Source organism: Mytilus edulis, chromosome 5 (genome assembly GCF_963676685.1).
Source record: "Mytilus edulis chromosome 5, xbMytEdul2.2, whole genome shotgun sequence".
In the NCBI taxonomy this organism is placed as follows: Eukaryota; Metazoa; Mollusca; class Bivalvia; order Mytilida; family Mytilidae; genus Mytilus; species Mytilus edulis.
Genome location: NC_092348.1, coordinates 91,260,422 through 91,286,391, shown reverse-complemented (window position 1 = coordinate 91,286,391; position 25,970 = coordinate 91,260,422). Strand labels below are relative to the sequence as shown.

At 33.0% G+C, this 25,970-nt stretch overlaps 4 protein-coding genes across 5 annotated transcripts in view; 2 read left to right on the top strand and 2 right to left on the bottom strand.

Annotated features, from left to right (window-relative positions):
• LOC139524804 (thyrotropin-releasing hormone receptor-like) overlaps positions 1-25,970 on the top strand; it is a 95,462-nt gene that overhangs the window by 8,381 nt on the left and 61,111 nt on the right. The gene's annotated exons all lie outside the window — the stretch shown is intronic.
• On the bottom strand, positions 7,672-13,335 carry LOC139524803 (uncharacterized). The gene is made up of 3 exons (XM_071319887.1): positions 13,162-13,335; positions 12,471-12,647; positions 7,672-9,236 (listed from the first exon to the last, which is right to left on the bottom strand). The coding sequence occupies exons 2-3, from the start codon at positions 12,609-12,611 to the stop codon at positions 8,028-8,030; spliced, it is 1,350 nt and encodes a 449-aa protein (XP_071175988.1). The 5' UTR covers positions 12,612-12,647; positions 13,162-13,335; the 3' UTR covers positions 7,672-8,027.
• LOC139524807 (uncharacterized) lies at positions 13,409-18,010 on the top strand. The gene is made up of 3 exons (XM_071319890.1): positions 13,409-14,081; positions 15,673-15,868; positions 16,907-18,010. The coding sequence occupies exons 1-3, from the start codon at positions 13,652-13,654 to the stop codon at positions 17,052-17,054; spliced, it is 774 nt and encodes a 257-aa protein (XP_071175991.1). The 5' UTR covers positions 13,409-13,651; the 3' UTR covers positions 17,055-18,010.
• On the bottom strand, positions 15,726-24,335 carry LOC139524806 (putative nuclease HARBI1). 2 transcript variants are annotated; one of them, XM_071319889.1, is made up of 5 exons: positions 24,014-24,335; positions 21,694-22,024; positions 20,917-21,240; positions 18,065-18,243; positions 15,726-15,861 (listed from the first exon to the last, which is right to left on the bottom strand). In XM_071319889.1, exons 1-4 carry the CDS (start codon positions 24,224-24,226, stop codon positions 18,083-18,085), a joined length of 1,029 nt encoding a protein of 342 aa, XP_071175990.1. In that variant the 5' UTR covers positions 24,227-24,335; the 3' UTR covers positions 15,726-15,861; positions 18,065-18,082. The 2 variants fall into 2 exon arrangements, 1 of the variants encoding a protein (XP_071175990.1); XR_011664862.1 differs by lacking the exons at positions 15,726-15,861; positions 20,917-21,240; positions 21,694-22,024; positions 24,014-24,335 and adding an exon at positions 19,849-20,013 and having other exon boundaries at positions 18,108-18,243.

The window sequence follows — 25,970 nt, the reverse complement described above, 5'->3', positions numbered from 1 at the left end:
GTTCAATGTTTTGAACATAAAATAGTCCCGAAGGTTTGAAGCTAAAATATTTAAAAAAAGGGTACCATCATGAATCATTATATAAAATTAACAAATATACTCACTTTCATAAACATAATGACAGTTTGGCATGTTAGTACTGAACTTAATAGGAAGCCGTTCACCTTAGAGACATGATTTCTGTCATATGATATTAAGTTTAACACTGATAGCAAAATGCTCTTTATAAACTATGGAACTAAATTTAATGTATCTTCAGAGAATTTTATCATGCGAGGTAACATGAAATTATTATTGAAATGAAGTAATGTCCTTTGTCGTTTATATAAATATATATTTACAGTACATGTAGGTGTTCATTCCAAACAATTGCTGATCTTACAAAGTCTAAAAATTGAATAATCTAATTATTTAATTTGCAACACATTGTTCGTGAAAATAATGTAGAACGCAGTTGAAAATCTTAAAAGTAATTGACATTTTATATCATACATTCAAATACCATAACACTTTCCAAGTTTTCCTACATCAGATTCACATTTCGGCAATATTTGTTATCATTTTATGGCAAACTTTTTTCAGTTTTTTTTAATTGGCTAATACCATATGAAATCCTGATTGATAAAACGTTAGATTCACCGCGCCAAAAATCTAAGAAGTAAATATAAGTTGGAACAGAGTCCGTGTACCTAACTAAAATTCGCTATTTTTTTTCTTTTTCTTCTTGTTTTCGGAGTATTTTTCTCTTTTTTTCTTTTTCTTTTGTGTATTTGTTTTTAGTTAATGCTCTTCATCTTTGTACTTAGTTGGCTTAAAGTTTATAACTATTTTGATCTGAGAGTCACTGATGAGTCTTATGAGTCAAATAGGACGTCACTTGGCGTAGAGGTTTAAACGTATTCGGATGTGTCTACTTTTGTGTTTCAAATGTCTGGTTATGTAAATGTATTTCAGTTGTTTCCTGTAATTAGTTAATACTTCAGCTTTATCATGTACATCTTTTGAATATTCATTTTATTAAATTTACTGTTTGCAAAAGTATAAATTACTCTAAATTATAGGGATTTTCTGGTAACTTAACAGAAAACCCTTGCCGTTTTTGGCACAACCTTTTTGATCTTTTGGTCCTCGATGCTGTTCAACTTTGTACTCGTTTCGGCTTTCAAACTTTTGTATCTGTGCGTCACACATAGGTCTTGTGTGGACAAAATACACTTCTGGCGTATTAAAATTTTGAACTTGTTGCCTTTTGTTGGCTGTTGTTCGTGTGATTCTTTGTCAATTGTGTTCTCCAATTTATTTATATTGTAGTCCTGTGTTGTCATTTTAATGTTATATTTCACATGGCCATAAAAGTGCGAGTTTTGGCAACCAGGTTCAACCCACCATTTTTTCCTTTAAAAATGCCCTGTACCAAGTCAGGAATATGGTCATTGTTATATTATGGTTCGTTTCTGTGTGTATTACATTATAACGTTGTGTCGTTTGTTTTCTCTTATTTTTGAGTGTAAATTCACATTGCGATAAGACGTGTCACGGTACTTGTCTATCCCAAATTCATGTATTTGGTTTTGATGTTATATATATATGTTATATTTGTTATTCTCGTGGGATTTTGTCTATATGTGTTACATTTTAGTGTTATGTCGTTGTTTTCCTCTTATATTTAATGCGTTTCCCTCGGTTTTAGTTTGTTATCCCGATTTTGTTTTTTGTCCATGGATTTATGAGTTTTGAACAGCGGTATACTACTGTTGCCTTTATTTATGTAGTCGAAACGCACGTCTGGCGTATTAAATTATATTCCTGGTACCTTTGATAACCAATTAAAGTTTTTGAACAAATACTAGAAAATTGGAGAAAGATAAAAAGTCATATAATAAAACAATTGTTAACTTGTGATTTCAGTTGATACAATGGTTTATCGACGCATGAGATAACATAAAGAATTTGTTGCACACTGAATAACGCGCGTAGCGGGTTATTTAACAGTGTGCAAAACCTATGATATAACGAGTTGAAAATCAAATGACATTAAAGTGCTTTTACATAATTTTGTCACTTCGGAAATAGTGATTTTATCTTAAAAGGTCGAAAACTGGATTTCAATTTGTTTTTGTAATGCAACATCTGATACCACTTTTACTATGAGACATTAAAAAAAAACATTTAATCACAAAAATTGAAAGCGAAAAAGATTGCAAGAACAGATAAAGTCGTTGCAATCAATGTAATTTCAGGCCTTTTTATGTAGCATTTACCCTTTAGAATAAATATTCGTGTCTAAAACCAAAGGCTGTTTTCGCATTACTTCCCCCATATGCGTTTCTATTCATGATACCTACACATACTACAAGTCTGGGTACTAATGACAGTAATAAAATTGAGAATGCAAATGGGGAATATGTCAAAGAGACAACAACCTGACCAAAGTGCAGGTTATAGCCAAAAACCACCAATTGGTCTTCATTGCCGCAAGAAAATCTCGCATACGGAGGTGGGCCTCAGCTGGCTATCGTTTCACAAAAAATCGTACGACAATCTTAGATCGTACTACGTCGGACGTCATTTTTGACCGTTTCATAAACAATCGTTAGTCGAATTTTATCGAAAGTTTGATCGTAAACTTACGAGTATTAACAGGCAGTCGTAGGTCAAATCGTAGTGATTTTACGTGTCGACAATTTGTTAAAATCAACAACATTACATTATCTCAAAGAAAAATAAGTTTCTTTGGATGATTAGAATACATGTATTTATGTATTTTGTCCCAATCACAAGTAACTGAAACTTTAAATTCCTGAAATAATCGTATTTCTCTGTATATTCGCCTTTTTTTTCCTTTAACTAAAAGCAGCATCTTACTTCCAAAAATCCAAATATTTGACCATAAAAACAAGTGATTAGGCTATAGCGAGGGGTCGGTACGTCCTAGCTGTGGAACCGTAGCTCTTAGGTCCTTATGTTATTGTTTGACTATTTGCGGACCATAGAGCTACGGATTTTTCCTATTTCAAAACGTTCGGAATTGCGACCCAGGTTCAGGTCGCACTTATTTCCCGCAAAATTATTGTTTATAATCAATGCAAAGCTCATCAAAATATATAATTCGTTTCGTTAGATATTTTGTTCGGCCATATTGAATCTCGTACGTCCTGTCAATGTGCATGCATCTAACTGTGTACTAAATACTCAGCAAAAAAGAAAATAATAAAAGCTTATTTACTAGATTCAGCATGTATCACTCATGTTTTACACGGTCTTTGTATTATAAAGATAACAATAAATACATATATGTCAAGCTTTTAAATTACAATCCGAAGTCTAAGACCCCCTCACTCTTTTCCAATCTAATGCATGTCCTGCGATTATATCCTACAGCGGAGGACGATGCTCTTTATTAATATACATTTTTGTATATATATTACGATTATTTTAAAACAAATAACAGTCCACAAATTGAGAAAACAATAATTTACATGAGCTCTGTAATGGTATGAATCCATAGTTTCAATGTAATTTACTAATTACATCAGTTGCCATGCGCTCTATCAGGTTCCCGTGTTTTGAGGTATACAATGTTTGCTTCAACCCCGTACTCAATACCTGCTTTGATCTTTCTAATAATTCTAGGTTTAAAAACTATGATGATAATTCGTTTTGCTTATTAATATACTTATCAAATTCCAATTTCAAATTATGAAGGTTGTAGGCATAAAAATCCTAAATTTTCCAATCCTAAATTTTCCAATCCTAAATATCTTTTATTCATTTTCAATTTTTTTTAAGGTGATTAGATTCTTATTTTTAAGCATTCAAGTGGATGGAAGGAAACATTATAATTTCTTTATTTTTTCAAGTTCATACCTTGATGAAAGAAAGAAAAATAAAAACTCTCTTTCAAATAAAAAAAAATACAAAACTATTATTATTATATTATTCAGAGATGAAATATACCAAAAGAGGACCCACGCCACGAATCTTCTCTAAGGACAGGGATATGAACATATCGCGGGATAAATTTTTCATTTTTAAAAATTCAACGTTACACGTTTTTCAATCTAGATTAGTGGATTTGAAAAAAACTTGAAAAAAGATTATTAAGCACTTGTATTTTTGTTGAAGGGTTTGCTCATTGATTAGATAAATATTTATTGAAGGGTTTAAACCAAGATAACTCGATATTGGTGTAATCAATCTGACAATAGATTTGCTTCCCAGAATACTTTTGTAATTAAAATTAATGGATAAACACACATTTACTACTTAAGGTTTATTACAAATGTTCTGTCGTGCATGTGATTATTTCACTTTTTATTAACGTATCTACATGTTTATATGTTTATTCTATGATATTGAACTATAGCTGCTCTAAAGATGTATGCATCTCGATAATATCAGGTATTACTCATACTCCATTGCTACATATATAATTAAACTCAAATTGAGTTTGTCGACAGTTCGTCGAACGTGATATATACCGGGTTATATATTTCAAATAATGCTTAACGGGACAAACTTTACAAGGTCTTGAAAAACACCAAGTAAATATTTTGCGGTCTTATAAATATATATGATAAGCGTAACGTAAAGATATATTTTTACACTTTTCAGTTCAAAACTCGGGGTAAAATATTTATCACAGGATAAAATAAAGTAGTTTTTACATAGTAGAAAGCCATATACCATTCCTAAGATTGTATGGCCGAAAAAGCGGGATGCGTACTGTTTTCGTTTGGTCTCGTTACGTTAAAATTCTAATTCCTACTTTCATTCAGTTGCCTTGGGCCTCTATTAGTATTTTTAAAAATATTTCTATAACAGTAATTCATGCATCGTTTGTAAATATGGTTCATTTGTGTTTCATGATCTTATTTTATATATATAGATTATCCCGTTGGATTTCCTGTTTAATTGTTTTACACTTGTCATTTTCGGTTAATTTATAGCTTGTTGTTCTGTGTGAACCAAGGCTCCGTGTCGAAGACCTTTTTTTGACCAATTATGGTTTATATTTACAAGTTGTGACTTGAATGCAGAGTTGTCTAATTGGCACTCATACCACATCTTCGTATATCTTTTAAGATATTTTTCTATCAAAATATAAAAATCATACTCATTAAAGTACATTTGTCTGAAATATTTCAATGCACTTATAATTGAAAGATAATGATATTAATACAGTTTTGAAACTAAAGTTCATCTGATATGCAAACATTCAAAGTTCAATTCGGCAGAATTATGTAATTATAGAAGTACATCACCATCAATTGATGTTTTACTGTTCATTAAATATCTGATATACTTGATCATATCTCGGTTAAAACAAATCTGCATAAACGGTACGTAATTGATTACATGTATGTAAATAGATACTGACATTGTCGGTTAAGACTGTGGTGTTTTTATCACTCACTATGCTGACTTTTTTGTGAATAAAGAGTTAGGGTAACGTTTCCCTTGACTTGGTCGCTCTTTTAGAAAAACAAATTCTCGAATTTGTTTGAAATGTAAAACAGAGACTGAGAAACATCCATTATTTTTGTTCCGACGTTTTTTTTAAAATAGATTTCTTACTATATAAAAACTTAGTGAGTACTTTAATTTGTTGCAGATAATTTGTTATACTATTGAAAATTTTACGTTACATTCAACATTGAAACTCATCATAAGCCGAAATGACTTAATTGAAAGCTCATAAATATACTTCAAGTTTGACAATGGGTTTGAAAAAAATGCTATTATTATCAATCATTCGCTACAAAACCGAAAAAATAATCAAAGTCCTTCAAAATGGCAGTGTTGAGGTGCCGTTTTGCATCTTGATATTTAAACCATGTTACAATGCACAAAATACTGAACTCTTAAAACGATTAGAAAAATGGCGTTTTAATGGCCATTATGGTACACTTAATCTTTACTCAAAGTTATAAAGTCCATTATTATTTTAAAAGAAAATCAGAGCTCTTTATATCATATTTTAAGATAACATTGTATTATCATAATAAACTCAAATTGACGAGCATTTAAATCAAATCGATTGATTAAAAAAAAAAACAATTGAAAGGCAATCTAGGTACCTAATGAATAAATAATTGTTAGTGTTTGAAATGATACTACATACCGTAAACAGTATATTTTAACAAAATGGCATCATCACTGATATTTCATATCAGTAAAACACTGATAACTGGGTAGGACCAAAATAGCAAAAATGTGAAAAATAAAATAAGTCCAAACTCCAAGCAAAGTTCAAATGGAGCATTCGATATCAAGTTGCGAAATTAAAAAGTCTAAACACAACAAACGAAAGAAAATCACCTGACTGTCATATGCCTTACTTGGTACAAGCATTTTTTTTGTTAAAGTAGAACATGTGAAAGATTTAATCTGACAACATATCTAGCTAAACCCCTCTCTTGTCTGACAGTTTAAAACTCTTAGTGACATTTTTAGTTCATGTCGTATTTATGAGTGCCACTGTAATATTCTCATATCAAACGGATGTTTTGTGTTTTGCTTTTAGGGAAGTTCGCTTGTCATGTTTTAGGATTTTTGTCAGAGGTTCGGAATCCTCTGGTTTTATCCATTTGAATGACTTAAAAAAATTGCCCATAGACCCCCATTTTTCTTTTTAGAAATCTTTTACATATATTAAGATAAGCCATCTGTTAAATATGTTAAAGTCTTATAATTTTTTTATTATTCTTAAATAGTTTTGAGAACTTAAACTTGTCAATGATAAAGCTATGAAAAGTCAAGAGAGGATTTTTTCCCGTCAAAATTTCATTTGCAAATATCTCGGAAACAAGCACATTGACCTACATGTGTTTGTTTGCTCTTTTGATTCCTTTGTTAATCCATCAATATTAACTAGTGTTTTGAAAAGCTAATTATTTTGAAACTAAGAAGCAAACTCCCTTAAAACCTTGAGAAGAATAGCACATACAAATCTAAAACAAATGGGTCATTGTTTCGAAAACAAATCCAAACTATAGCATAAAAAAGTTCGTTATTTCTCTTTTTAGTATGACCATATCCTCAGTGTCCAATATCTTCTTGCTACAGTTCCATTAAGTTATGGGTAGCAGAAACTCTGCAGGGAACTGGTGTGAGATGATATCGAACACTCCTGGAGTACCAAAATGGGGATATACCTTTCCTATAGATTCTAAACAAGACAATGCTTAACTTTTAAGCAAACAACAATCCAAATGACTCAGTATAACAAAACCAATCAAGTCTATGTCATGAAATTAGCAATTAGGTGTCATGATTTCTATCATGTCTATTGTTCAACTCCTATTATGATGGACAATAAACATCAAAGACTAGAAGGACTTGTGGTGCCTCTGCATTGAATAAATTAAAAACAAAAATAACTCAACATTTCACATACAATCCTGTATATCACATTTTGGTACCACACGACTATAAACAGACAATGGGTGGGATGAGGTGGGATTAAAATAACTTCACTTGCAGGCTATAAACATACATTACAGTACAAACGTTGCCTATTCTGTCAAACGTTTGCCTCCTCATTGAGTGGATATTAAACAAATGATACAGAATCACATGGACTTCCGCCTAAGTTAATTGGCCAATGAGGTTATGACCATATCCTCAGTGTCCAATATCTTCTTGCTACAGTTCCATTAAGTTATGGGTAGCAGAAACTCTACAGACTTCCTGAAGATGAAACCCAAAATCTCAAATACAGTATAATGCCTCTTCCCAAAACTCAAAATAAAACATATCTTCTTTCTTAATATTATTTATTACATAACAAGTGTTGTACAGATAACATAATTATACATTGCTCTTAGATTCACAAAATGTATGCATGGGTATTTTATAAATTTAACAATAATAACTTGTGCAATTTCAATTATTCAAATAAAACTTATCAAAATGATAGTTACGATGGAAACATTTTTAATTACCAATGCAAGTACAATGAATATGGTGCAAATACTTCATTAAACTTCCTCAATCTTAGGGCTAGATCACAATTAAGATTACTTTTACTCTTTGTTAAAAACATGAACTAAACTAGAATAGTCAGCTTGTTCTTTAAATACAGTTTCAATATTTTCAGACCCATTTGCAACTTGAGATAATCTCAATGCAATACTGCCTGCATCAACTAATGTATGAATTCTACTATAGTACTCGGCACTTGTTCTGCCAAACCAACCAATATGTTTCATTGCCTGGTCTACATTTTCAGCTGCCCCTGATAAAGCCATGGTAACTGCACAACCTGATCGAAATCTATGGGGGGTTTCTCCTTCATAAATTCCCAACAGTGATAAGTAATAACGCAATCTCTCATACATGACAGAGTAATTGACAGCCTTATCCAACACTCTGCCTTTTTCAGAAACTATTCTGAACAAATAACCTACTGACATATCAACTGTACTGACTTGGCAAAAATTAACATAATCAAGCAGACCTTGTACAGGACAAATAGACAAGTCATCACACTTTTTAATAACAAATGTATTACTCTTTCCCTTATCACCTCGGAGTGTCTTTCCAAACGTATGTTGAAAAACCAAGCCACTATTATCATTTAATACTTTTACCTCCTGAGCAACAACTAAAGAAACGTCACTAGCCCTATCACCTGCAAAAAATTGTAGTTTCATCCAAGCTCTATCTCTATACAGAATATACCTCTCCCGTAATGACAGACCAGGACTTTTAATTTCCCTATCAATGTATGAACACATTGCCTTAATTTTTGATAAAAATATAGGCTTAGCTTGTTTTGGCAATACATGTGCACTGGCTTGTTCTTCCCTGATTAGTTTAAGATATTCTTTTACTATGGGGGCACAAGCAGGGTTACCAGACTTAGAAAAAATGTCCCAATATCTCCCAAAGCCATTATCATCAAATATATTAACCAATTGATTAATCACCCCTTCAACTGTACCGGAAGCCAGTCGTTTTGGACAAAAACAGTCAAACTCCCCCTTTTGGCCTAAATGTTTGCAATGAACACCGTGAATAGTAGTTTTTCCAGAAAAATCATTCCAAATTAAAAATCTTCGAATATCATCAGGTGTACAAACTGACAAATGTTTGCAATCTAAATCTTGGAGAAATTGGAGAAAAGAACCTTGAAAACTTTTCTTCCTCTTGTGACCTGATGAACAAGTTATTCGTTTATCTAACTCGTCCATTCTTCCCTCAATTTTTTCCAAATCAATGTCACTATTTATCTGCAATGACAAATATAAGGTCCATTTTTAGGTCAATGACAAAAAATTTAACAATTAAAAATTTAAAATATCTTAATAGGACTTATAACCTCAAAAGAAATACAATGCACATGCATTACCCAATAACAATATACATATTTTTCATAAATGAAAAGATTAGCAACACTGGTACATTAAAATTATACAAAAACATTCAATTCATTTTAAGTTCACTTGAAATATCCGTATTACAGATGTATTACTTCACATGAAATATAAACAAAAATAAGATCAAGAAAAAGAAACTCTGAATGCCCACAATGGCCATCTTAAACCAAATTCATCAACAACAAAGCCTTTCCTTGAAGGTGCTTTGACAACCCCTTTTTGACCCCTAGCTCCTAGAAGAATGGAGGTTGATGAACAACTAGTCAACATTGGCCACCACATAGGAACTGGATAAAGTTCAGGTACCACAACTGTGCAAGAAACTGACTGTTCCTTCAAAAAACATAGCAAAGGAAAAATCAATACATAGGGTGGATCTACATACATATTAGATTCTGCCTTTAAATCTTGGGAAAACACATTAACACCAGAGGTTTCTGGTGTTAACCATGGGGTAAAATGTCTAAGTGGCCTACTGTCTACTGATTGCATTACATTCGAGTCTAAAGACATAAGATCAACAGTATGTGGACCAAATCGAGAATCAACTAAAACCCATGAAGCATTACTCAACATAGTATCAGCCGTGTTCAAAATTTTAGAAGGACCATCAGCCTTATTCAGTTCAGATGGAACAAAACTTAGATGCAAATCAACATTTTGCCCAGCGACCAACTGAAATATATCCTTCATAATACAATTCAAGGCCGGACATTTGCTCCCTTGACTATTCCAGGCTCCTATTACCGCCATGCTATCAGTTAATACATCAACCCGAGAGTCTAATAAAGATTTTCCCAAAGATTGCAATGCCTTCAAAATGGCTTCAGCCTCCTTTTCATGAATAGGTCTAGTATCATCAGCCAACCAATAATCACCCATAGTCAAATGGTTGTCACCTAAATTCACAAGTGCCCCATATCTATAACCTGAAGAGTCTGTAACCATGTCAATCTTATTATGAAATTCTGGTCTCCATTTTGAGAAGCCTTCCCATTTGTCCAAAAATTTCCAATATTCAATCTCCTCTTTAAGAGGTCCAAATACCCTAACAGGCCTACTACATTTAATACAAACAGAAATAGCAGCATTCACCTCCCTGCAAAAAAGCTTACAGCCAGGTACAGCTAATTGCATACTAATACACTTTCCAGAAAACCTTTGTAAAGTTCTCAAGTCTACCTCCTTAGAAGACAAAATAAATTCACGCAACTCAATAAATTTTTTCCGCTTATCCTCTGGTAAAATAAATGCTTGCTTTTCCGAATCAACGAAAAAACCAAGAAATTTCTTACAAAATTCTGGAACCAATGAACACTTCTTAAGCGAAAGAGTATACCCTAACCTTGTCAAAACCTCCAGCATAACATAAACCAACCTCCTACCTTCGAACTCTTTCTCCTCACTAGACTGCAATGGGCCCCCTCGAGTTACTGAAAACCTATCATCAATATATAATGTATTCAGTACATTTAATTTTCTTAAATATGATGTTACACACATCCCTATTGACTGGTATATGAATGGGCTTGCTTTCCAACCAAAGGGCAATGTTGTGTAAGTCATGTAAAATCCCCCAAACTGAATACCAAAATATGTAAATGAATGTTGACAAAGTTTAACATGGTCATAACCTGACTTTTCATCATATGTTACCATTAATGCATCTTTCTGTACTAATCTAGGAATATCTTTCAAAGTTTCAAGATGAAATGGTAAATCTTTCACCCACAAATTTAAAAAACGTTCATCATGGCATAAACGTGGCTTGCTGGGTTCGACTGTAAGTGGCATTACTATTCTAGGGGGTTCACATTCACCAACTGCTCCCAACAGCTTAACTGAACCCATAGCAATTTTCTCGCATAATTCTTTTGAAATAAAATCAACATGTTGCTTACAAATTTTTGAATTTTGAAAATATTGATTTGGAGGGATATCCGAATCATAGAAACGACCCTTAAAATTTCCTTTAAAGTATCTGAAAAAATCTGTAGCATCAACCCCATTTATAAGCCATTTTAGTATATCTTTATCATCTGTCCCTACTAGAATATCTTTCCAGTTAGACAAATGGTGATGAATCTGACCGCTTAGAAAAAGATCAGGATCACGCAAAGGAAAAGTCCCACTATCAAAATGAACACCACATGCACCATTCAGAACTTCTTCAGCCGAAGGAACGTGTGTTGTAAGTGAAGGAGTTTCACCTCCAAGTGTTACCCATGCTGGTTCTTGGCGTACTTGTACCTTTTCGGGATTAAAACCACTTTCCATTTCCCATTCTTGAACATGAATGTTGAATGAATTTAAACTTCCCAATGTATTACTATTCTGAAGAGAAAATAAAACTCTCTCTATATCCAAGAACCAACATAAGAGCACTTTAAGGAGAAACCCCTTCACCTACAATCCACGTGGAACATGTAGAACCACTAGGGTATCAGTGACCCTTGAATTGTAAATGAAGACATTTCAAATAGAGAAAAAATAAAATAAAATAAAAAACAAAATATTTCACAATAAATTAAAATTCCCCAATTAATTGAACATACAAATATACGAAAAACATTATTTTCCCTTTGCAGCCTTCATTTTGTCACAGTCTCTTATCTGATGACTTGTACTCTCGCAAAACAGACAAGCACCTCTCTGACGTATTCCAGAATTTCCAAAATTTCCAGAATTTCGGGGTCTACCCCTATAATTCTTATTAAAGCCACCTGGATATGGCGGTTGCAAGTAAGGCATAGCATTGTATGGATACATACAAGGAGCCTGGTATGGCGGGTATAAATTATGCAATGGCGAATCTTCAGGTTTTGGAGTAGTATCCTTTTCAGGTTGCTTTTCCTTTAAACACTTCGACACAGCTTTTGTGATTGCATCCGCAACCTTACCACCCAGTACGGACAAACACAAAGAAGAGATATCTAATTTTAATTGATGTCGGTTTGCCTGACGTGTTAACTCTTCAAAGGTATCGGCATCATCATGATTAACCCGTCTTGCAGCTTTAGCAAGTTCCTCCAGAGTAAGTAATATGAGTGAATCACTAGGATTATCTTGCAGACAAAGTGTCCTCACCTTCTCCTTTAAGTTCTTAACAACTTCTTCTTTTGTAGTATTCTCTAAGTTAGCAATCCTGTCTTCCAAATCGTCCCTCTTCCTTTTATTTGTCCCATTGTTGTTGTTGTCACCACTACTCTGCACAATGTCACCACTCATCTGCACATTGACAGGATTAGCACTAGTAGTGGGAGTCTTAAAAACAGAAAACAAAATCGGTCTTAAAAACAGAAACAAAACCGGTATCATTATTACCACACATTACATAACACCAGTCAATGCCAGTGAATCACTATTAATATCAAAATTCTATGTAAATTACCACAGTGTTGTCAATATTTTCATTTATAAATATGAATAAACATATACTTGGATTCAACCAGTATGGATTACGTCACAGTAAGACAAGTAATTATGTATTAACCAACAAGACAATTTTATATTTTTATATGCTCGTTATGTGGTACAATTTGTTGCTCATAAGTGAAGGCCACACAAAGACCATAAATGATGGCATTGTCCAATTACTTCTTAGGTTATTATCTCATTGGCATACAATTTTAGAAATTCTCTAGTGCGATCATTGATTTGTCTTCTAAGCTTATCATCCTAGTCAATGTGCAGAATTGTATATGTAAAATTCAATAGATTTAATTTTATCTGCCAGCCAAGACATTACATTCAAAGTGCAGGACTAGAAATTACTTACTTGATCTTGTGACTGGGTTAAATCTTGTCCACTAGGTTGCCCATATTCATTTGCATACAGTATCAAACAATGTGTAGCCCACCTGGCTTCTTCAACTGTATTATCTCTATTGGCAAATTGAAGTAAATCTTGTAGTTCTGCACCAGTTAAATCCAGAACCTGATCAATAATTAAAAAAAAAAAAAAAAAAAAAAAAAAAAAATGACAAATAAAACTCAACAGCAGCCGGTTGTACGAAAGTGTCATTAGCTTAATGAGTCATTAAGGCTTAATGATGCATTAAGTTGTTAATGTAACATTAGTTAATGAGTCCATTAAAATGTGTTGTACGAAGCACACTTTTGTTGCTCATTAACTAATGAACATTTAATGAAGGGTGCGTCATTAAACTATCATTAAATATTGGTTTTCCCCTAAATATTTCCCACAATTCCCTAAGTTGTAAACATCCGTCGTCTGCTATAATTAACAACGCCCAAACTATAGAGACATGGAGAAAAAGACGCAGAGAAATCGTTCAAAAAACTTCGAATCGTCTGAAATAACATTGATCACGGAACTGGTGCAACAGAACATATCCATTATCAGTGATAAATTTAATTCAAGTCAGGGCACCAGTTCCGTGACCAGTGAAAAAAAAAAGTTGATCTGGGAGCACATAACCGAAAGGGTCAACTCTTTAGGTGTGTGCCCCAGATCCACAAAAGAAATTAAAAATAAGTGGTCAAATTTGCATCAAGAGGCCAAAAAAGCCTACTCAGAGAAGGCCCGTGACCACCAGAGAACTGGCGGTGGTCCACCACCAAAACCTTTGACAGAGGCACAGGAAAGGATTGTTGACATATACAAAGATTGCCCCAGTTTTACGGGATTGCAGGGGGTGGAGTCACCAATTGAAGATTCCAGTCTCACAACAACAGGTACATGCAATATGTTTTGTTTTGCTTACATTTAATTTTAAATGTACTTTATGTCATCAATATAGATATTAGATGGGGTAGAAAGGGTCCTGATCCCGTGCTTAACAAATGAAATCCAGAGGTCCCGAATTTAAAAAAATCTAAATCCCGACATCCCGAAAGCATCAATCCTGTAATCCCGATAAAGGTCATGCCCCTCCCCCTAAAAAACGACAATTTCATATGAAACGTTTTTATTTGTGTTTTTTTTTTCCCTTTTGAGATTTAAACTAATCTATATATATATAAATGTATAGTGTACATACTTCCATATTTGGATTATTATTCTTCAGACATACAGCATTCATAATTTAAAAACCTGATATTGGGCCTTCTATAAAATTCTCATAATTTGATTCATATTAAAGTTAAGAAGCATTATATGTAGATGTACTATTATAGTATTCAATCATCACATGATGACAAATTGTTTCACCATAATATAAGTTCTGGAATTTACAACTCAAAGCTGTATAACTGATAAGTGCAAGACTGATTAAGTGAGAGATTTCAACTGCAAGAAAGTGTATCCCTGTTCCTTTTTCATTTTAGAAGAGTCAATGACACTATATACCTGGTACTCTTTGATACATTAATGTAAATTTACCTACAGGTTTCTGCCTTACCTATATACTACTATTTCTGCTGTGTACTTCATACAAAATGTTTATGATTCATCATTGCAATGTATATACATGTACTCTTTATTGAATACTAATGATACAAACATTTAGACAAAACAGTCAAACATATAAAAACACAATTACCATATGATCTATTTTTTTCTCATCATTACATGATATCTCTGTTCATATATTATGTTACTTCAGTGTATGTGAATATTAAATTTTAAGCCAACTATCATGGTTATGTATGCTATATCATTTAAGATATTTATGTAAAATGTTACCTTCTTACTTTTTTTATTGGTTTTAAGTTGAGTGAAAATTAATTATCCCCAGCTTAGTATATTTCTAGGATTTTAATTGGTTAACGCACGTCGTTACAAAACCTATAGCTCCTTGGTGTTGCTAACCCATATCCCCCGATGTTGTTAACCATTATCCTGGTGAACTTCACACAAGTTTTCTTTAGTTCCATGATAGCTCCTAGCTTCCAAAATAGTTTCAACAAGAACTTGATAGAGGTACAACACAATAAAATATTATTATTTTAACATGTAACTTGTCTGTTTTGTAGGCACCTGCATCATATTACTGTATTCATATTTCATTGGGGATCACACTTTCGATTAACTTACCGGTAACTGTTATATTTTATCTGTCTTTTTCGAAATAAAATAAGAATAGTGAAGCACAATTTAAAAAAAGAAGCAACACAGGTTATTCATTGTGCACCATATTTTTGATGTTATTTCAACATAGATTTTTTTTAACGGTCATTCCTTAAATACATGGTGACTTGGGTGGAGAGTTGTCTCCTTGGCTATTATACCACATCTTCTTATAAAATATATATCAATAGACTATTTATTACTTCAAATCATTGATTTATTATGATAAGCTTGAAAAGTTTTCTTTATGTCTTTAAGGTCATGAGGCAGTTGAAATTGTTGGTACGCCACAATCAATGAATTTACTATCAAAGTTTGTTGATCAATTCAAAGAAGGATCTGCTAATTCTGTATCCACAAGCCATCCCAGTCCATCAATAGAGTGTGAAGAGAGAGCACCTCCAGCATCAACAGAAGATGTGCAGATCATTGATGTGCATTTAACATCTGAAAAGTATATATTTACCTGTATTACTTTAAAATAACATCATATATGGAGACATAAGCTGTTCTAGCAAAATATTTTAAGTGAAAGCCTTTATACAAGGTTCACATAATAATACAAACTAGGATATTTATTTATACAGAAATAAACTATTAGTTAAATACATGACTCAGAGGCCATGTTAGTTAAAATTGTTCTCGTCTGTCCTTTAAAACATTATTAATTAAGTAATTAAATTTTACATATACTAGTATATGTATTCTAAGCAACCTATAAAAAAGAAGATGGGGTATGATTGCCAATGAGAAAACTATCCACAAAAGACCAAAATGACACAAACATTAACAACTATAAGTCACCATACAGCCTTCAACAATGAGCAAAGCCCATACCGTAAAGTCAGCTATAAAAAGCCCTGATAAGACAATGTAAAACAATTCAAACGAGAAAACTAACGGTATTATTTATGTAAAAAAATGTAAAAAAAACAAATATGTAACACATGAACAAACGATTACCACTGAATTACAGGCTCCTGACTTGGGACAGGCACATACATAAATAATGTGGCAGGGTTAAACATGTTAGCGGGATCCAAACCCTCCCCTAACCTTGGACAGTGGTAAAACAGTACTACCTAAGAATGAACTATAAAAATCAGTTGAAAAAGGCTGAACTCATCAGATAGACAAAAAATACAAGTGGACATAACCGGGTACTTATACATTCCGACACAAAAAGACACAAGGAACAGATCTGAGAGTACTCACAGTTATCTGACAGCTAGTATAAAGCCATTAACAACTAATAAAAAATCATGCCTCTAAGACTCAACAAATATTTGTTTTTTTCTTCAATAAATTGTTTGGGTAAAAACAATCCTGACAAACACTTTGAACAGGGAGAAATTAATAGCAGAGATAAAGGTCTTTTTCTAAAAGCAGTAAATAACACTCAGCGACTTATCTTCAACCTCGGAAACAAAATTATATGTACTGTATGACTGCTCAAATAAAATGCTTTTAATAAACTTTTCTATGCTTTCAGAACCAAGAAGAGGAAAATAAAACCTGAAGATGTGACAAGAATGCAATATGAGGTGCTGGTTGAACAAAAGAAAAAATTAATTCAGCAAACACTATATTATGAACTAATGAATAAGAAGCTTAAAATACATCTAGACATTGAAGATTGATTAAATTATTTGATTATTGTGATTACATATACCGACTTTGGTTTTAAGAGAATATTTGTTTGTTATCTTAACATATTTTTCACACTGGTTAGATGCATAATATTGTTTTAACCATTAGTTTCAGTATATTTTTTTAGCATACATGGCCTGAATATCAATTTAAAAGATGTAGATTTAGTATGACTGCTTATGGGACAGCCCATCATCCAAGACACAATGAAGTTGAATTAAGGTGGCTCAGGACTTTTCGACTGTGCATAATTTCACGCATGAGTTACAAAAGTATTTGTCGTAAATTCAATATGATTTTTTTGAATATTTTGATTGATTAGAAATGTTGAATCATTGTAGCTATGTGACTAATAGAATATTTTCGTTATTATCTGTATTTGTTAAAGGGTCAAAATGACATTTCAATTTTCACCATTTTCCCGCCAAAACTTGGGTTTTAAGGAAAAATATTTGTTTCACTTATCGGTGACCTATTTTTTTTATTGGCTCATTCTTTGAAGCTATATTCTAGCTTTTCATATAACAGTTTTTGGAGCAATTATCAGAGAACGTTTTTTTGATATTCTGATAAAAATATGTCAACACCTCTATTTTCCCGATCATTTTATTGAAAAATGGTCCTTTTACATACCTGTTTAAAAGTAAAATTTTGAGCTTAAATGGTTCGTGACCCCCTATTTTTTTCGACCAATTTGATTTGATTGATTTTCTGGAAAGAGTAAAATAACCCAAAATATGGCACTCCTGATAGAAACTTCGATTAGGCCCGAGCCACCTTAAGCAATTAAAGGTTGCAGTTTGTTCTGGTCTTATACAGAACATGATCAAACAAGGACCCTTTTCACTTTAATTATATCTAAAATTTTTGGTATTTTTCAGTAGGGGTCATTTAATATCATTTATATGTCCAAAAATTCTCATTGCTTAATAACTTGTTTACTTAGTGTGAATTTCATGATTTTGAATGCTTAAATTGTTTGTACTGTGTAGCAACTTACCTGCATATATATATTTAATTATTGGCTAAAAAAGGTTCTTGTAATGTAGTTTCTTACACCATTTCCATCTTCTTGGCCATTGTTTTGTCCATTAATCTCCCCAATGTCAACATCTTGGTCCTGGTCCAATTGTGGCTCTCTTAAAAGAATTGCCAAATTGTGCAAGACTGCACAAGCACCTATTTCAATAAAAAAATAAAGCAATAGTGAACTATATACATTGTTGTATTTCAATGTATTGATCCTGAAAAAAATTAAACTACAGGATGTTCAATTCTGCAAATATAAACTAATATTACAGATTACAAATGTGTCAAGGTTTGTGATTAGATAACAACACAGAGATGTTAGTATATATTCAGGAAAACCAGGGGTGTCATCATATCACCAGTTACTATGTGAGGTACTAGTAGTCAAAAGCTTTACAGAACACTAAGGAATGTCAGAGGCTTACAGAGGGAAAACAATGACGTGTATCAATCCATTATACATTTTCATTACAAAATCATCCAATTTACACTTGGAATACTTAAATTTAATGTTAAAAGTGTTATTATCAATTATTACATACATGTACACGATACAAAAAATTCACAGCAAATCCTGAATGTATGCCGAACATATCAGGTTGATTTTTTCAATATATGTATTCTGCTCAAGGGATATAAACTCAAGCCAGGAATGTCTGAGACCTAAATAACATATAATGTGAAATCAAATAGATGAATTTAAGGTTGAAAATAAGTGACATGCAAATTCAACAGTCAATTATGCTAACTTAAGACAAAGCATTAAAAGATGATTTGTGTTATATCTGGAGGATGGTAAAGGCTTATTTTCCTACAACTTTTTCTGCCTTTCAACAACATGTATTTTGACCATAAATGTCTTGTTGTTAAACCTGAGACTTTCATTGCAATTAACTTGAAATAGGGAAAGTGATCTGGCTGCAGTGTTGGCTAACTTCTTAAAAGCTTAATTTAAAAGGTCCAAGACCTGGATGCTTCATACATTTGTACTTAGTATGTACATGTAGACCCTTAATGTTACTTAGTTTCTATCATAAGTTAATGCATAAATCAACTATAATTTGGTATATGGAATGATTGTTTTTTCGTTGTTTCTTGTCAGTACTCTCTATATTTCTTGTGCTTATCCTTACAAGCATGTGCTTGTCCTGCATTTGATTCCAACAGTAAACTTTATTTATTGAAAGTTGGCACATATATTGTATGTGCACATGTATGGTATAGGAGATAAAGTCCATGAAATTAATTATAGGCAGTGGCTATTTGAAAGGCACTGGCAAAATAGAAAATAATGCTATTTTGTCTGCAATAATTAAAACGTTAGATTGATGTGCTTGGTAGAGAATAAAAAAAATAATAATTTAATATCATTCTTTTCAATTCAGATGCAACTTATATGGTTGCTAAAATATGCAACTATTTTGTAATTTTTATTTCATGTTTTTCAGTTTTCAGAACCCCCTTTGACCACCCTCTATTTTATAGAAAAATGTTTATGTATTATAATTGTCATCTTTAATAACTAAGACAAAATCGTACAGAAATTTAAAAAAAATTAGGGAGCATCACTCAATCGTCTGCATGGTCATAGATGTTCCGAGCTCTGAGGGTCCGAGTTGTCTCAAATGTTTTATGGGTCGAGTCGGCTGGCACAATATTATACTTGACGACGGATAACTTGGAATTAATTACTTTTTTATGAGCCTGGCAGATGTCCCCGGGGATAAAAGTTGACAAGCTTTGTTTTCTTCCTACCTTTAAAGCAATGTAGTGCATCATTGTGTGCAAGCTGTTGTCCGATAGACTATATTTCAATGTTTACGGGCACCTGTTGGTCGGCATTCCATTGCAGATGTGTATTCAACAATCACATATGCGCATGTCTACAAAGAAGCCCTATTGAGGCTCACAAAGGGTAATATGGCCTCTTAGATACATCTTTATCCCAATAATATATTAAAGGTATACCTAACATTTATTTAACGGGGTTCAGATATTTGTGATTTCATCAGAGACATATAATACAATTGTATTTTATGTCTCTGGTTTCATGAAAGAAAATGTAAGAAGGCAGTTTACAATGTATAAACTAACATATGGAAAAAAAAGGGGGCGGCGCTGTCGTCATGTTTGAATAATCTCTTCCGATATCATCAACCAAATTTTTAAAAATATATTAAAAGGGAGCGACACCACTCTCTCCTGCATTCACAAATCAAATGTTAAATGAATATATGGTACGATTGCCAATGAGACAAACGTCTAAAGGAGCCAAAAATGACACAGAAATTAACAACTACAAGTCACCATACGGCCTTCAACAATGAGCACAGCCCATATTGCATAGTCAGCTATAAATGTTGTGATTAACTTGTTTAGTAATACAATTAAAAAAAAATATAGTACAGTATACAGGAAATCCGAAAAAAGTCAGAAAAAAAGTTCAAAGTACTGGCTTGCCGATCTATCAACTAATATTCTTGAGAGCCCTATTTCAAGGCAAAATATGGTTTTGGACTCAATCCACTGAGGATATTTATTGTTTGCAATATTTTTGTGAACAAAATTTTGGTATGTTTAATAGGCAACGGTAGAGGGGGATCAAATAAAAAAAAGTGAAATATTATAGGGGGGGTCAAGAAAACTTTGTGTGTTTGATTTCAAACTGACCAGCCCCTTTCCCAGGTAAAAAATAGTTAGTCACTAAATGAATACAGTATTTCACTGTCAGTCGAAAATATTGATTAATGAAAAAAACTCCCGTATATTATATTTTATATATATTTTAGACACTATACTTATCGGGTTTTAAAGATAGCATACCAATTATTGTGCAGACTCTCTCAGGGTGCATCCTAAGTTCTCCATGTAGACAGTGGAAACGTCTTTTCCACCAACCAAAAGCTCTTTCTATTGTAACTCTTGTTCTGCAATGTGAACCATTGTATCTTTCTTGGCTCTGGTCAGATGGTCTCAAGTATGGTGTTACTAAATATGGTTTGCAGGCATAACCACTGTCACCAAGAAGAATACCATTTTGCAAACCGTTGTTGTCCCTCTCTAAAACGGTTCTTAGGTTGCTGGTTCTTAGCATATGGCTGTCGTGGGTACTGCCTGGCCATCTTGCTACTAGATTTGTGAACCTTCCTAGAATAAAGAGATTTTACTATATGAATTAAACCAAATATAACTTCAACTAAATTAAATTATATTCGAGTATCATGCGATGTTTTTTTCTCTTTTTTTTTTTAAAGGGGAAGCGATTTAAAATTTTAACAGAGTCGTTTCCGCATGTATTGGAGATATTCCAGTGTTTCTGAAGCTTATGATTAACGTTGTAATTCACATAAATTAATACGGGGTTTGTAGTATAGAATACTAAGAACAGAATAAGATAGAATATTTTTATATCCCAAATTACAGGGCCCATAAAGGGAATCACATATTTTTAAAACTCTGACTACAGAATTAAGTCTTCAGTTTATACTTGAATTGTGATTCGGCTACCAACCTAGCGTTTAATTAGTACCATGACAAGCGATTGAATGGCATGTACTCTTGATTTGACAGAAAGATTTATTTTATTCTTGCAGTACATACCTTTGCTGTCACAAACAGCCTGTACATTGATGGAAGGGTACCCTTTTCTGTTTATAAAGGCAGGTTCATTTTCAGACGGGCGCTGTATCCGAACATGTGTCCCATCAATACAGCCAATTACTCCAGGGAAGCCAGCCATTTTGTAGAAATCATTCTTTATTTCTCTCTTCTCGTCCTCGGAAGGCCATTTTACATAAACTGGGAGGAGCTCTGACAAGGCAAGGGATACCTTTCTTACGACTCGAGATGCAGTTCCCTTATCTATTCCCACAGTATCTCCCAACACTTGCAGAAAGTTGCCAGTAGCATAGAAACGTAATGCTATCAAGACCTATATTTAAAAGAAATGTTTTAAATGTCGTACAGACTTCTACATTAACAGATTTTATTTTTCATCTTTATTACATCTTTGTTTACGGAAAGTCAATTCATAATTATACACTTAAAGTCATTTTAATTTTCACCTGTCTTTGATAATATTCATAGTTATCAAGAATTATACTACCCCTCCCCCTCCCCTAAATTCATTCTGGATAGCGTAAACAAATCCAGCTTTTTTTCTCTTTGTTATTTTTAGAGCGTACCCGAACCAAGTTTTATCCAAGTATTCATGTATTCTCTTTATGATATAGTTAAGCGGACTCTCCTAGAAATGTGTCGCATAATAAATACCGATTTCGAGATAGAAAAGAACAGTACAAGGACAATTATGTTTTTGCTTTGGAGTGCTCTTTATTCCCGTGGCAAATCCATAAAAGGGCATTCAAACGTCAAAGCAATCTCGGACTAACATTTGTAATATACAGATTTGTGTTATCTTCTTCTTCTTTATAATTCAGCACTCCATCAACATACTGATGATAACGTGCCGGGCACTGATTTTACTATGCCGCACGTGCGTCACCGTGGGATATAAATTTTATTTACAGTGAATAATACAAAAATAAAAATAAAAATTTCAACATAACTTCTTTTTCTTCTGTTTTTGTACCATACATTTTAGTTAAAACTATATACATTGTGGAATTTATTTAAATGTTTAGATTTTTTTTAGAACAGATATTGGAATCTGTTCTCGGAAGCTTTCAAGAGTAGTACATTGAACTGCAGCTACTGGGAGAAGGTTCCATTGCAAGATTGTTCTAGGGTAGAATGAGTACTTGTATGAGTCTTTAGTGGTTTGTATGGGTCTGAAAGAGTAAATATGTGAATGTTGTCGTGTTCTTGTATCAGATTGTGTAAGTAGGTCTGTCGGATATATGGCAACAAGATGATGTATAATTTTGTAGAGGAAAATGATGCGGGTTCTAATTCGCATTTTCTCAAGTGTTGCCCAATTTTTTTTGTGTCTTCTTTGTTTCGTATTGTTTTATAAATTATGCTATCATCTGCAAATAATCTGAGGGTACTGTGTTTGATGTATTCGTTAAAGTCATTTATGTATACAAGGAAAAGGATCGGACCCAAAACTGTTCCTTGGGGAACACCAGATGTTACGTTTATTTTGTCTGACTGAACACCATCAATAATCACTGTTTGTGTCCGAGATGTGAGAAAATCTTCTATCCATTTTAAGGTGTTGTCATCAATGCCATAATGTTTCAGTTTGTAGAGAAGTCTTTTGTGAGGAACTTTGTCAAAGGCTTTGGCAAAGTCCATCACAATTATGTCGGTTTGGATGTTACTGTTGTTATTTTTTGCTAGTTCTTTGATGAATGATACTAGTTGGGTTTCGCATGTTCTATTTGCTCGAAATCCGTGTTGAAGGTCGTACAAAATATTGTTATTTTCTAGGTGGTCCATCATCCTACTGGCTATTATATGTTCCATGATCTTACAAAGTATGCATGTGAGAGATATGGGTCTATAATTTATTGCGTTGTGTTTATCACCTTTTTTAAAAACAGGACAGACATTTGCATGTTTCCAATCTTTTGGGATTTTTCCTGAGTCGAGTGGTTTTTGGAAGATGTAGGTGATTGCAGTTGAAATGTCGCTACTAAGTTCTTTAAGTACTGTTCCGCAAATTTGATCTGGACCAGTTGCTTTATTAGGATTAATCTTGTCCAGTAATTTTATAACACCCTTCTTGGAGATGGTGATCTTGTTATACCTGGAATTTGATTCAATATGTTTATTTACTTTTTTAATCGGGTACAGGTGTAACAATTAGGTTTACAATTTGATGGAAGAAACCGGATCGGGAACCAAAATAGTGCCCGTTATCGCTCCCAATGTTATAGATATATGACGTCATTTAGTAAACAGTATTTTGACAGGTGGAAATGTGTTTGTATGCGAAAACTGTTTCATAATTTACCTGGAGCTCTACAGAGAGAGCCTGTGATCTCTTAGTGGGTTGCTGCAGTTTGTCTCTAAGTAAGTTACAAATGAACCCGATACTTTCTTTGTTGAATCTGTACCTTTTCCTAACTTCCTCGTCGCGCATTTGATCTAAGTGATCAATCCTTTCCCTGTACACACGGTCATTTCGCTGGCGTCCGAGTTGGTCAAATAAAACATTGGCTGCCATCTTTAATTGCTAATGAACGCTTAATGATGCCCCATGGGCATCATTAAATAATTTGATTTTTAATGACAGTTTAATGAACTTTTACTTCATTAAAATATTTGTACAACAGATTTAATGACACATTAGTTAATGATGCGCTAATGACACTTTAATGAGCCGTTAACTTTAATGAAACGTTCGTACAACCGGCTGCTGAGCTTTTGTTTTACTTCTTGTACTAGTAACCTTGCTAAATTTAAATAAAACTGGTTTATTTATAATGTATTACAAAACACTTGACTTGCATATGATTGTCTATAAATGGTTTTAAAATAGTAGCAAGATAAATCAAGTCAAACAATGAAATGATTAATAGTACTACAAACCTGTTGCCTCAGATCATCCATGGATAAATTATCCAATTTGTTGTCCTTTTGAAAACGGGCAAACTCCTTTAAGCCCTGTGGTTGTCCTCCTCTTATTCTCTTAATAGCTGCCACTAACCGTACCCCTTTTAATGAGTGCCTCCGTTTCAAACACGTGGGTAAAACCATCTGAAAATAAATACACAACTCTACACACTAGTCTAGTCTAGACATCAAATGACCTTGCGCACCTGTTGAGGGAAATCCCCTTTTGGCATTTTTTAAAAACTATCTGAAGTACCACACATAATAAACGAACATAGGCAAATGTTATTTATCATTATAATCTTAAAGAAACAAACAACATTTTAAAAAGTGTCTATCATTTGATTATATAAATCAAATCTTATAAAATCTATGATAACACGTGTCGAGCGCACCTTTCGCCACGACGGGATTGTTGAAAATCTTTATACCTCATTAAATTTCGTGAGAAAACTATGAAATGAACATATCTTATCAACCAGTTTAGAATATAAATACAATACAAATGTTAAAAAAAAAAAACATTGGTCCTATAGATATAATTTATTTCGCACTCGACCTCGTGGTGTCGGACTTTCCGGCCAATCTAAAATTTATTATATCTCCTTGGCCCTGGTTATTTTTTCAAATTATACCTTATAACCCTTGTCATTATTCTTCAATTATATCTCAAAACCTCTTGCTTTATCAAAAAATAAATATTACCATCTCCAAATAAATCAAACCATCTCCTTGGCCCTCGCCATTTTTCCAGTATCATATCTCATGGCCTCTTGCCCATTTAAAAATGTATTATGTCTATTGCTATTCTCAAATTACATGACCTCTTGTCATTCTTATATCATATGGCCTCTTGCCATTTAAAATAAAAAATATATACCTTTCCTATGAAGTATGTTGCCAACTTGGCCTGAGCAGTCAGGACACGGTCCGCTCTCTTCAGTGGATATTAAACAAATGAGACAGAATCACATGGACTTCCGCCTAAGTTAATTGGCCAATGAGGTTAGGTGACATTTGCTTAAATGCTAGTATTTTCCAAGTTGAGTTCATTGAAACTTTTCATAGATCATTTATTTTCATACTTAAACGAACTGCATTAGATTGATTTCATAATACATCCATTTCAATGTGTAAAATATTTGCGCTTGCAGCAAAAACCAAATTAATCCTCTGTTCGTCAGTTTAAAACCTTTCACATTGTTATTTGTTGAGTAGAAATTGTGATAGAGTTATTATGCTTTGTAGTCTATAAAACATCCATAAGTGATAATGGTGATTGTACACGTTTTTCATCAATTAAAAGTATCAATGAATACATTTTGAATTGCTTTTAAAAGACCATTAACCTGACC

Bases quoted from the DNA above. Each gene is read 5' to 3' on its own strand.
- LOC139524803 (XM_071319887.1), bottom strand. From the start codon at position 12,611: ATGAGTGGTGACATTGTGCAGAGTAGTGGTGACAACAACAACAATGGG. The intron at 9,237-12,470 runs GTGAGGACACTT...TTGTCATTGCAG, and splicing joins TTAAGAACTTAAAGGAGAAG to ATAAATAGTGACATTGATTT.
- LOC139524807 (XM_071319890.1), top strand. From the start codon at position 13,652: ATGGAGAAAAAGACGCAGAGAAATCGTTCAAAAAACTTCGAATCGTCT. The intron at 14,082-15,672 runs GTACATGCAATA...TATGTCTTTAAG, and splicing joins TTCCAGTCTCACAACAACAG to GTCATGAGGCAGTTGAAATT. The intron at 15,869-16,906 runs GTATATATTTAC...CTATGCTTTCAG, and splicing joins GTGCATTTAACATCTGAAAA to AACCAAGAAGAGGAAAATAA.
- LOC139524806 (XM_071319889.1), bottom strand. From the start codon at position 24,226: ATGGCAGCCAATGTTTTATTTGACCAACTCGGACGCCAGCGAAATGAC. The intron at 21,241-21,693 runs GTATGTACTGCA...TCTTTATTCTAG, and splicing joins GGCTGTTTGTGACAGCAAAG to GAAGGTTCACAAATCTAGTA. The intron at 18,244-20,916 runs GTATGCTATCTT...TTATTGAAATAG, and splicing joins GAGAGTCTGCACAATAATTG to GTGCTTGTGCAGTCTTGCAC.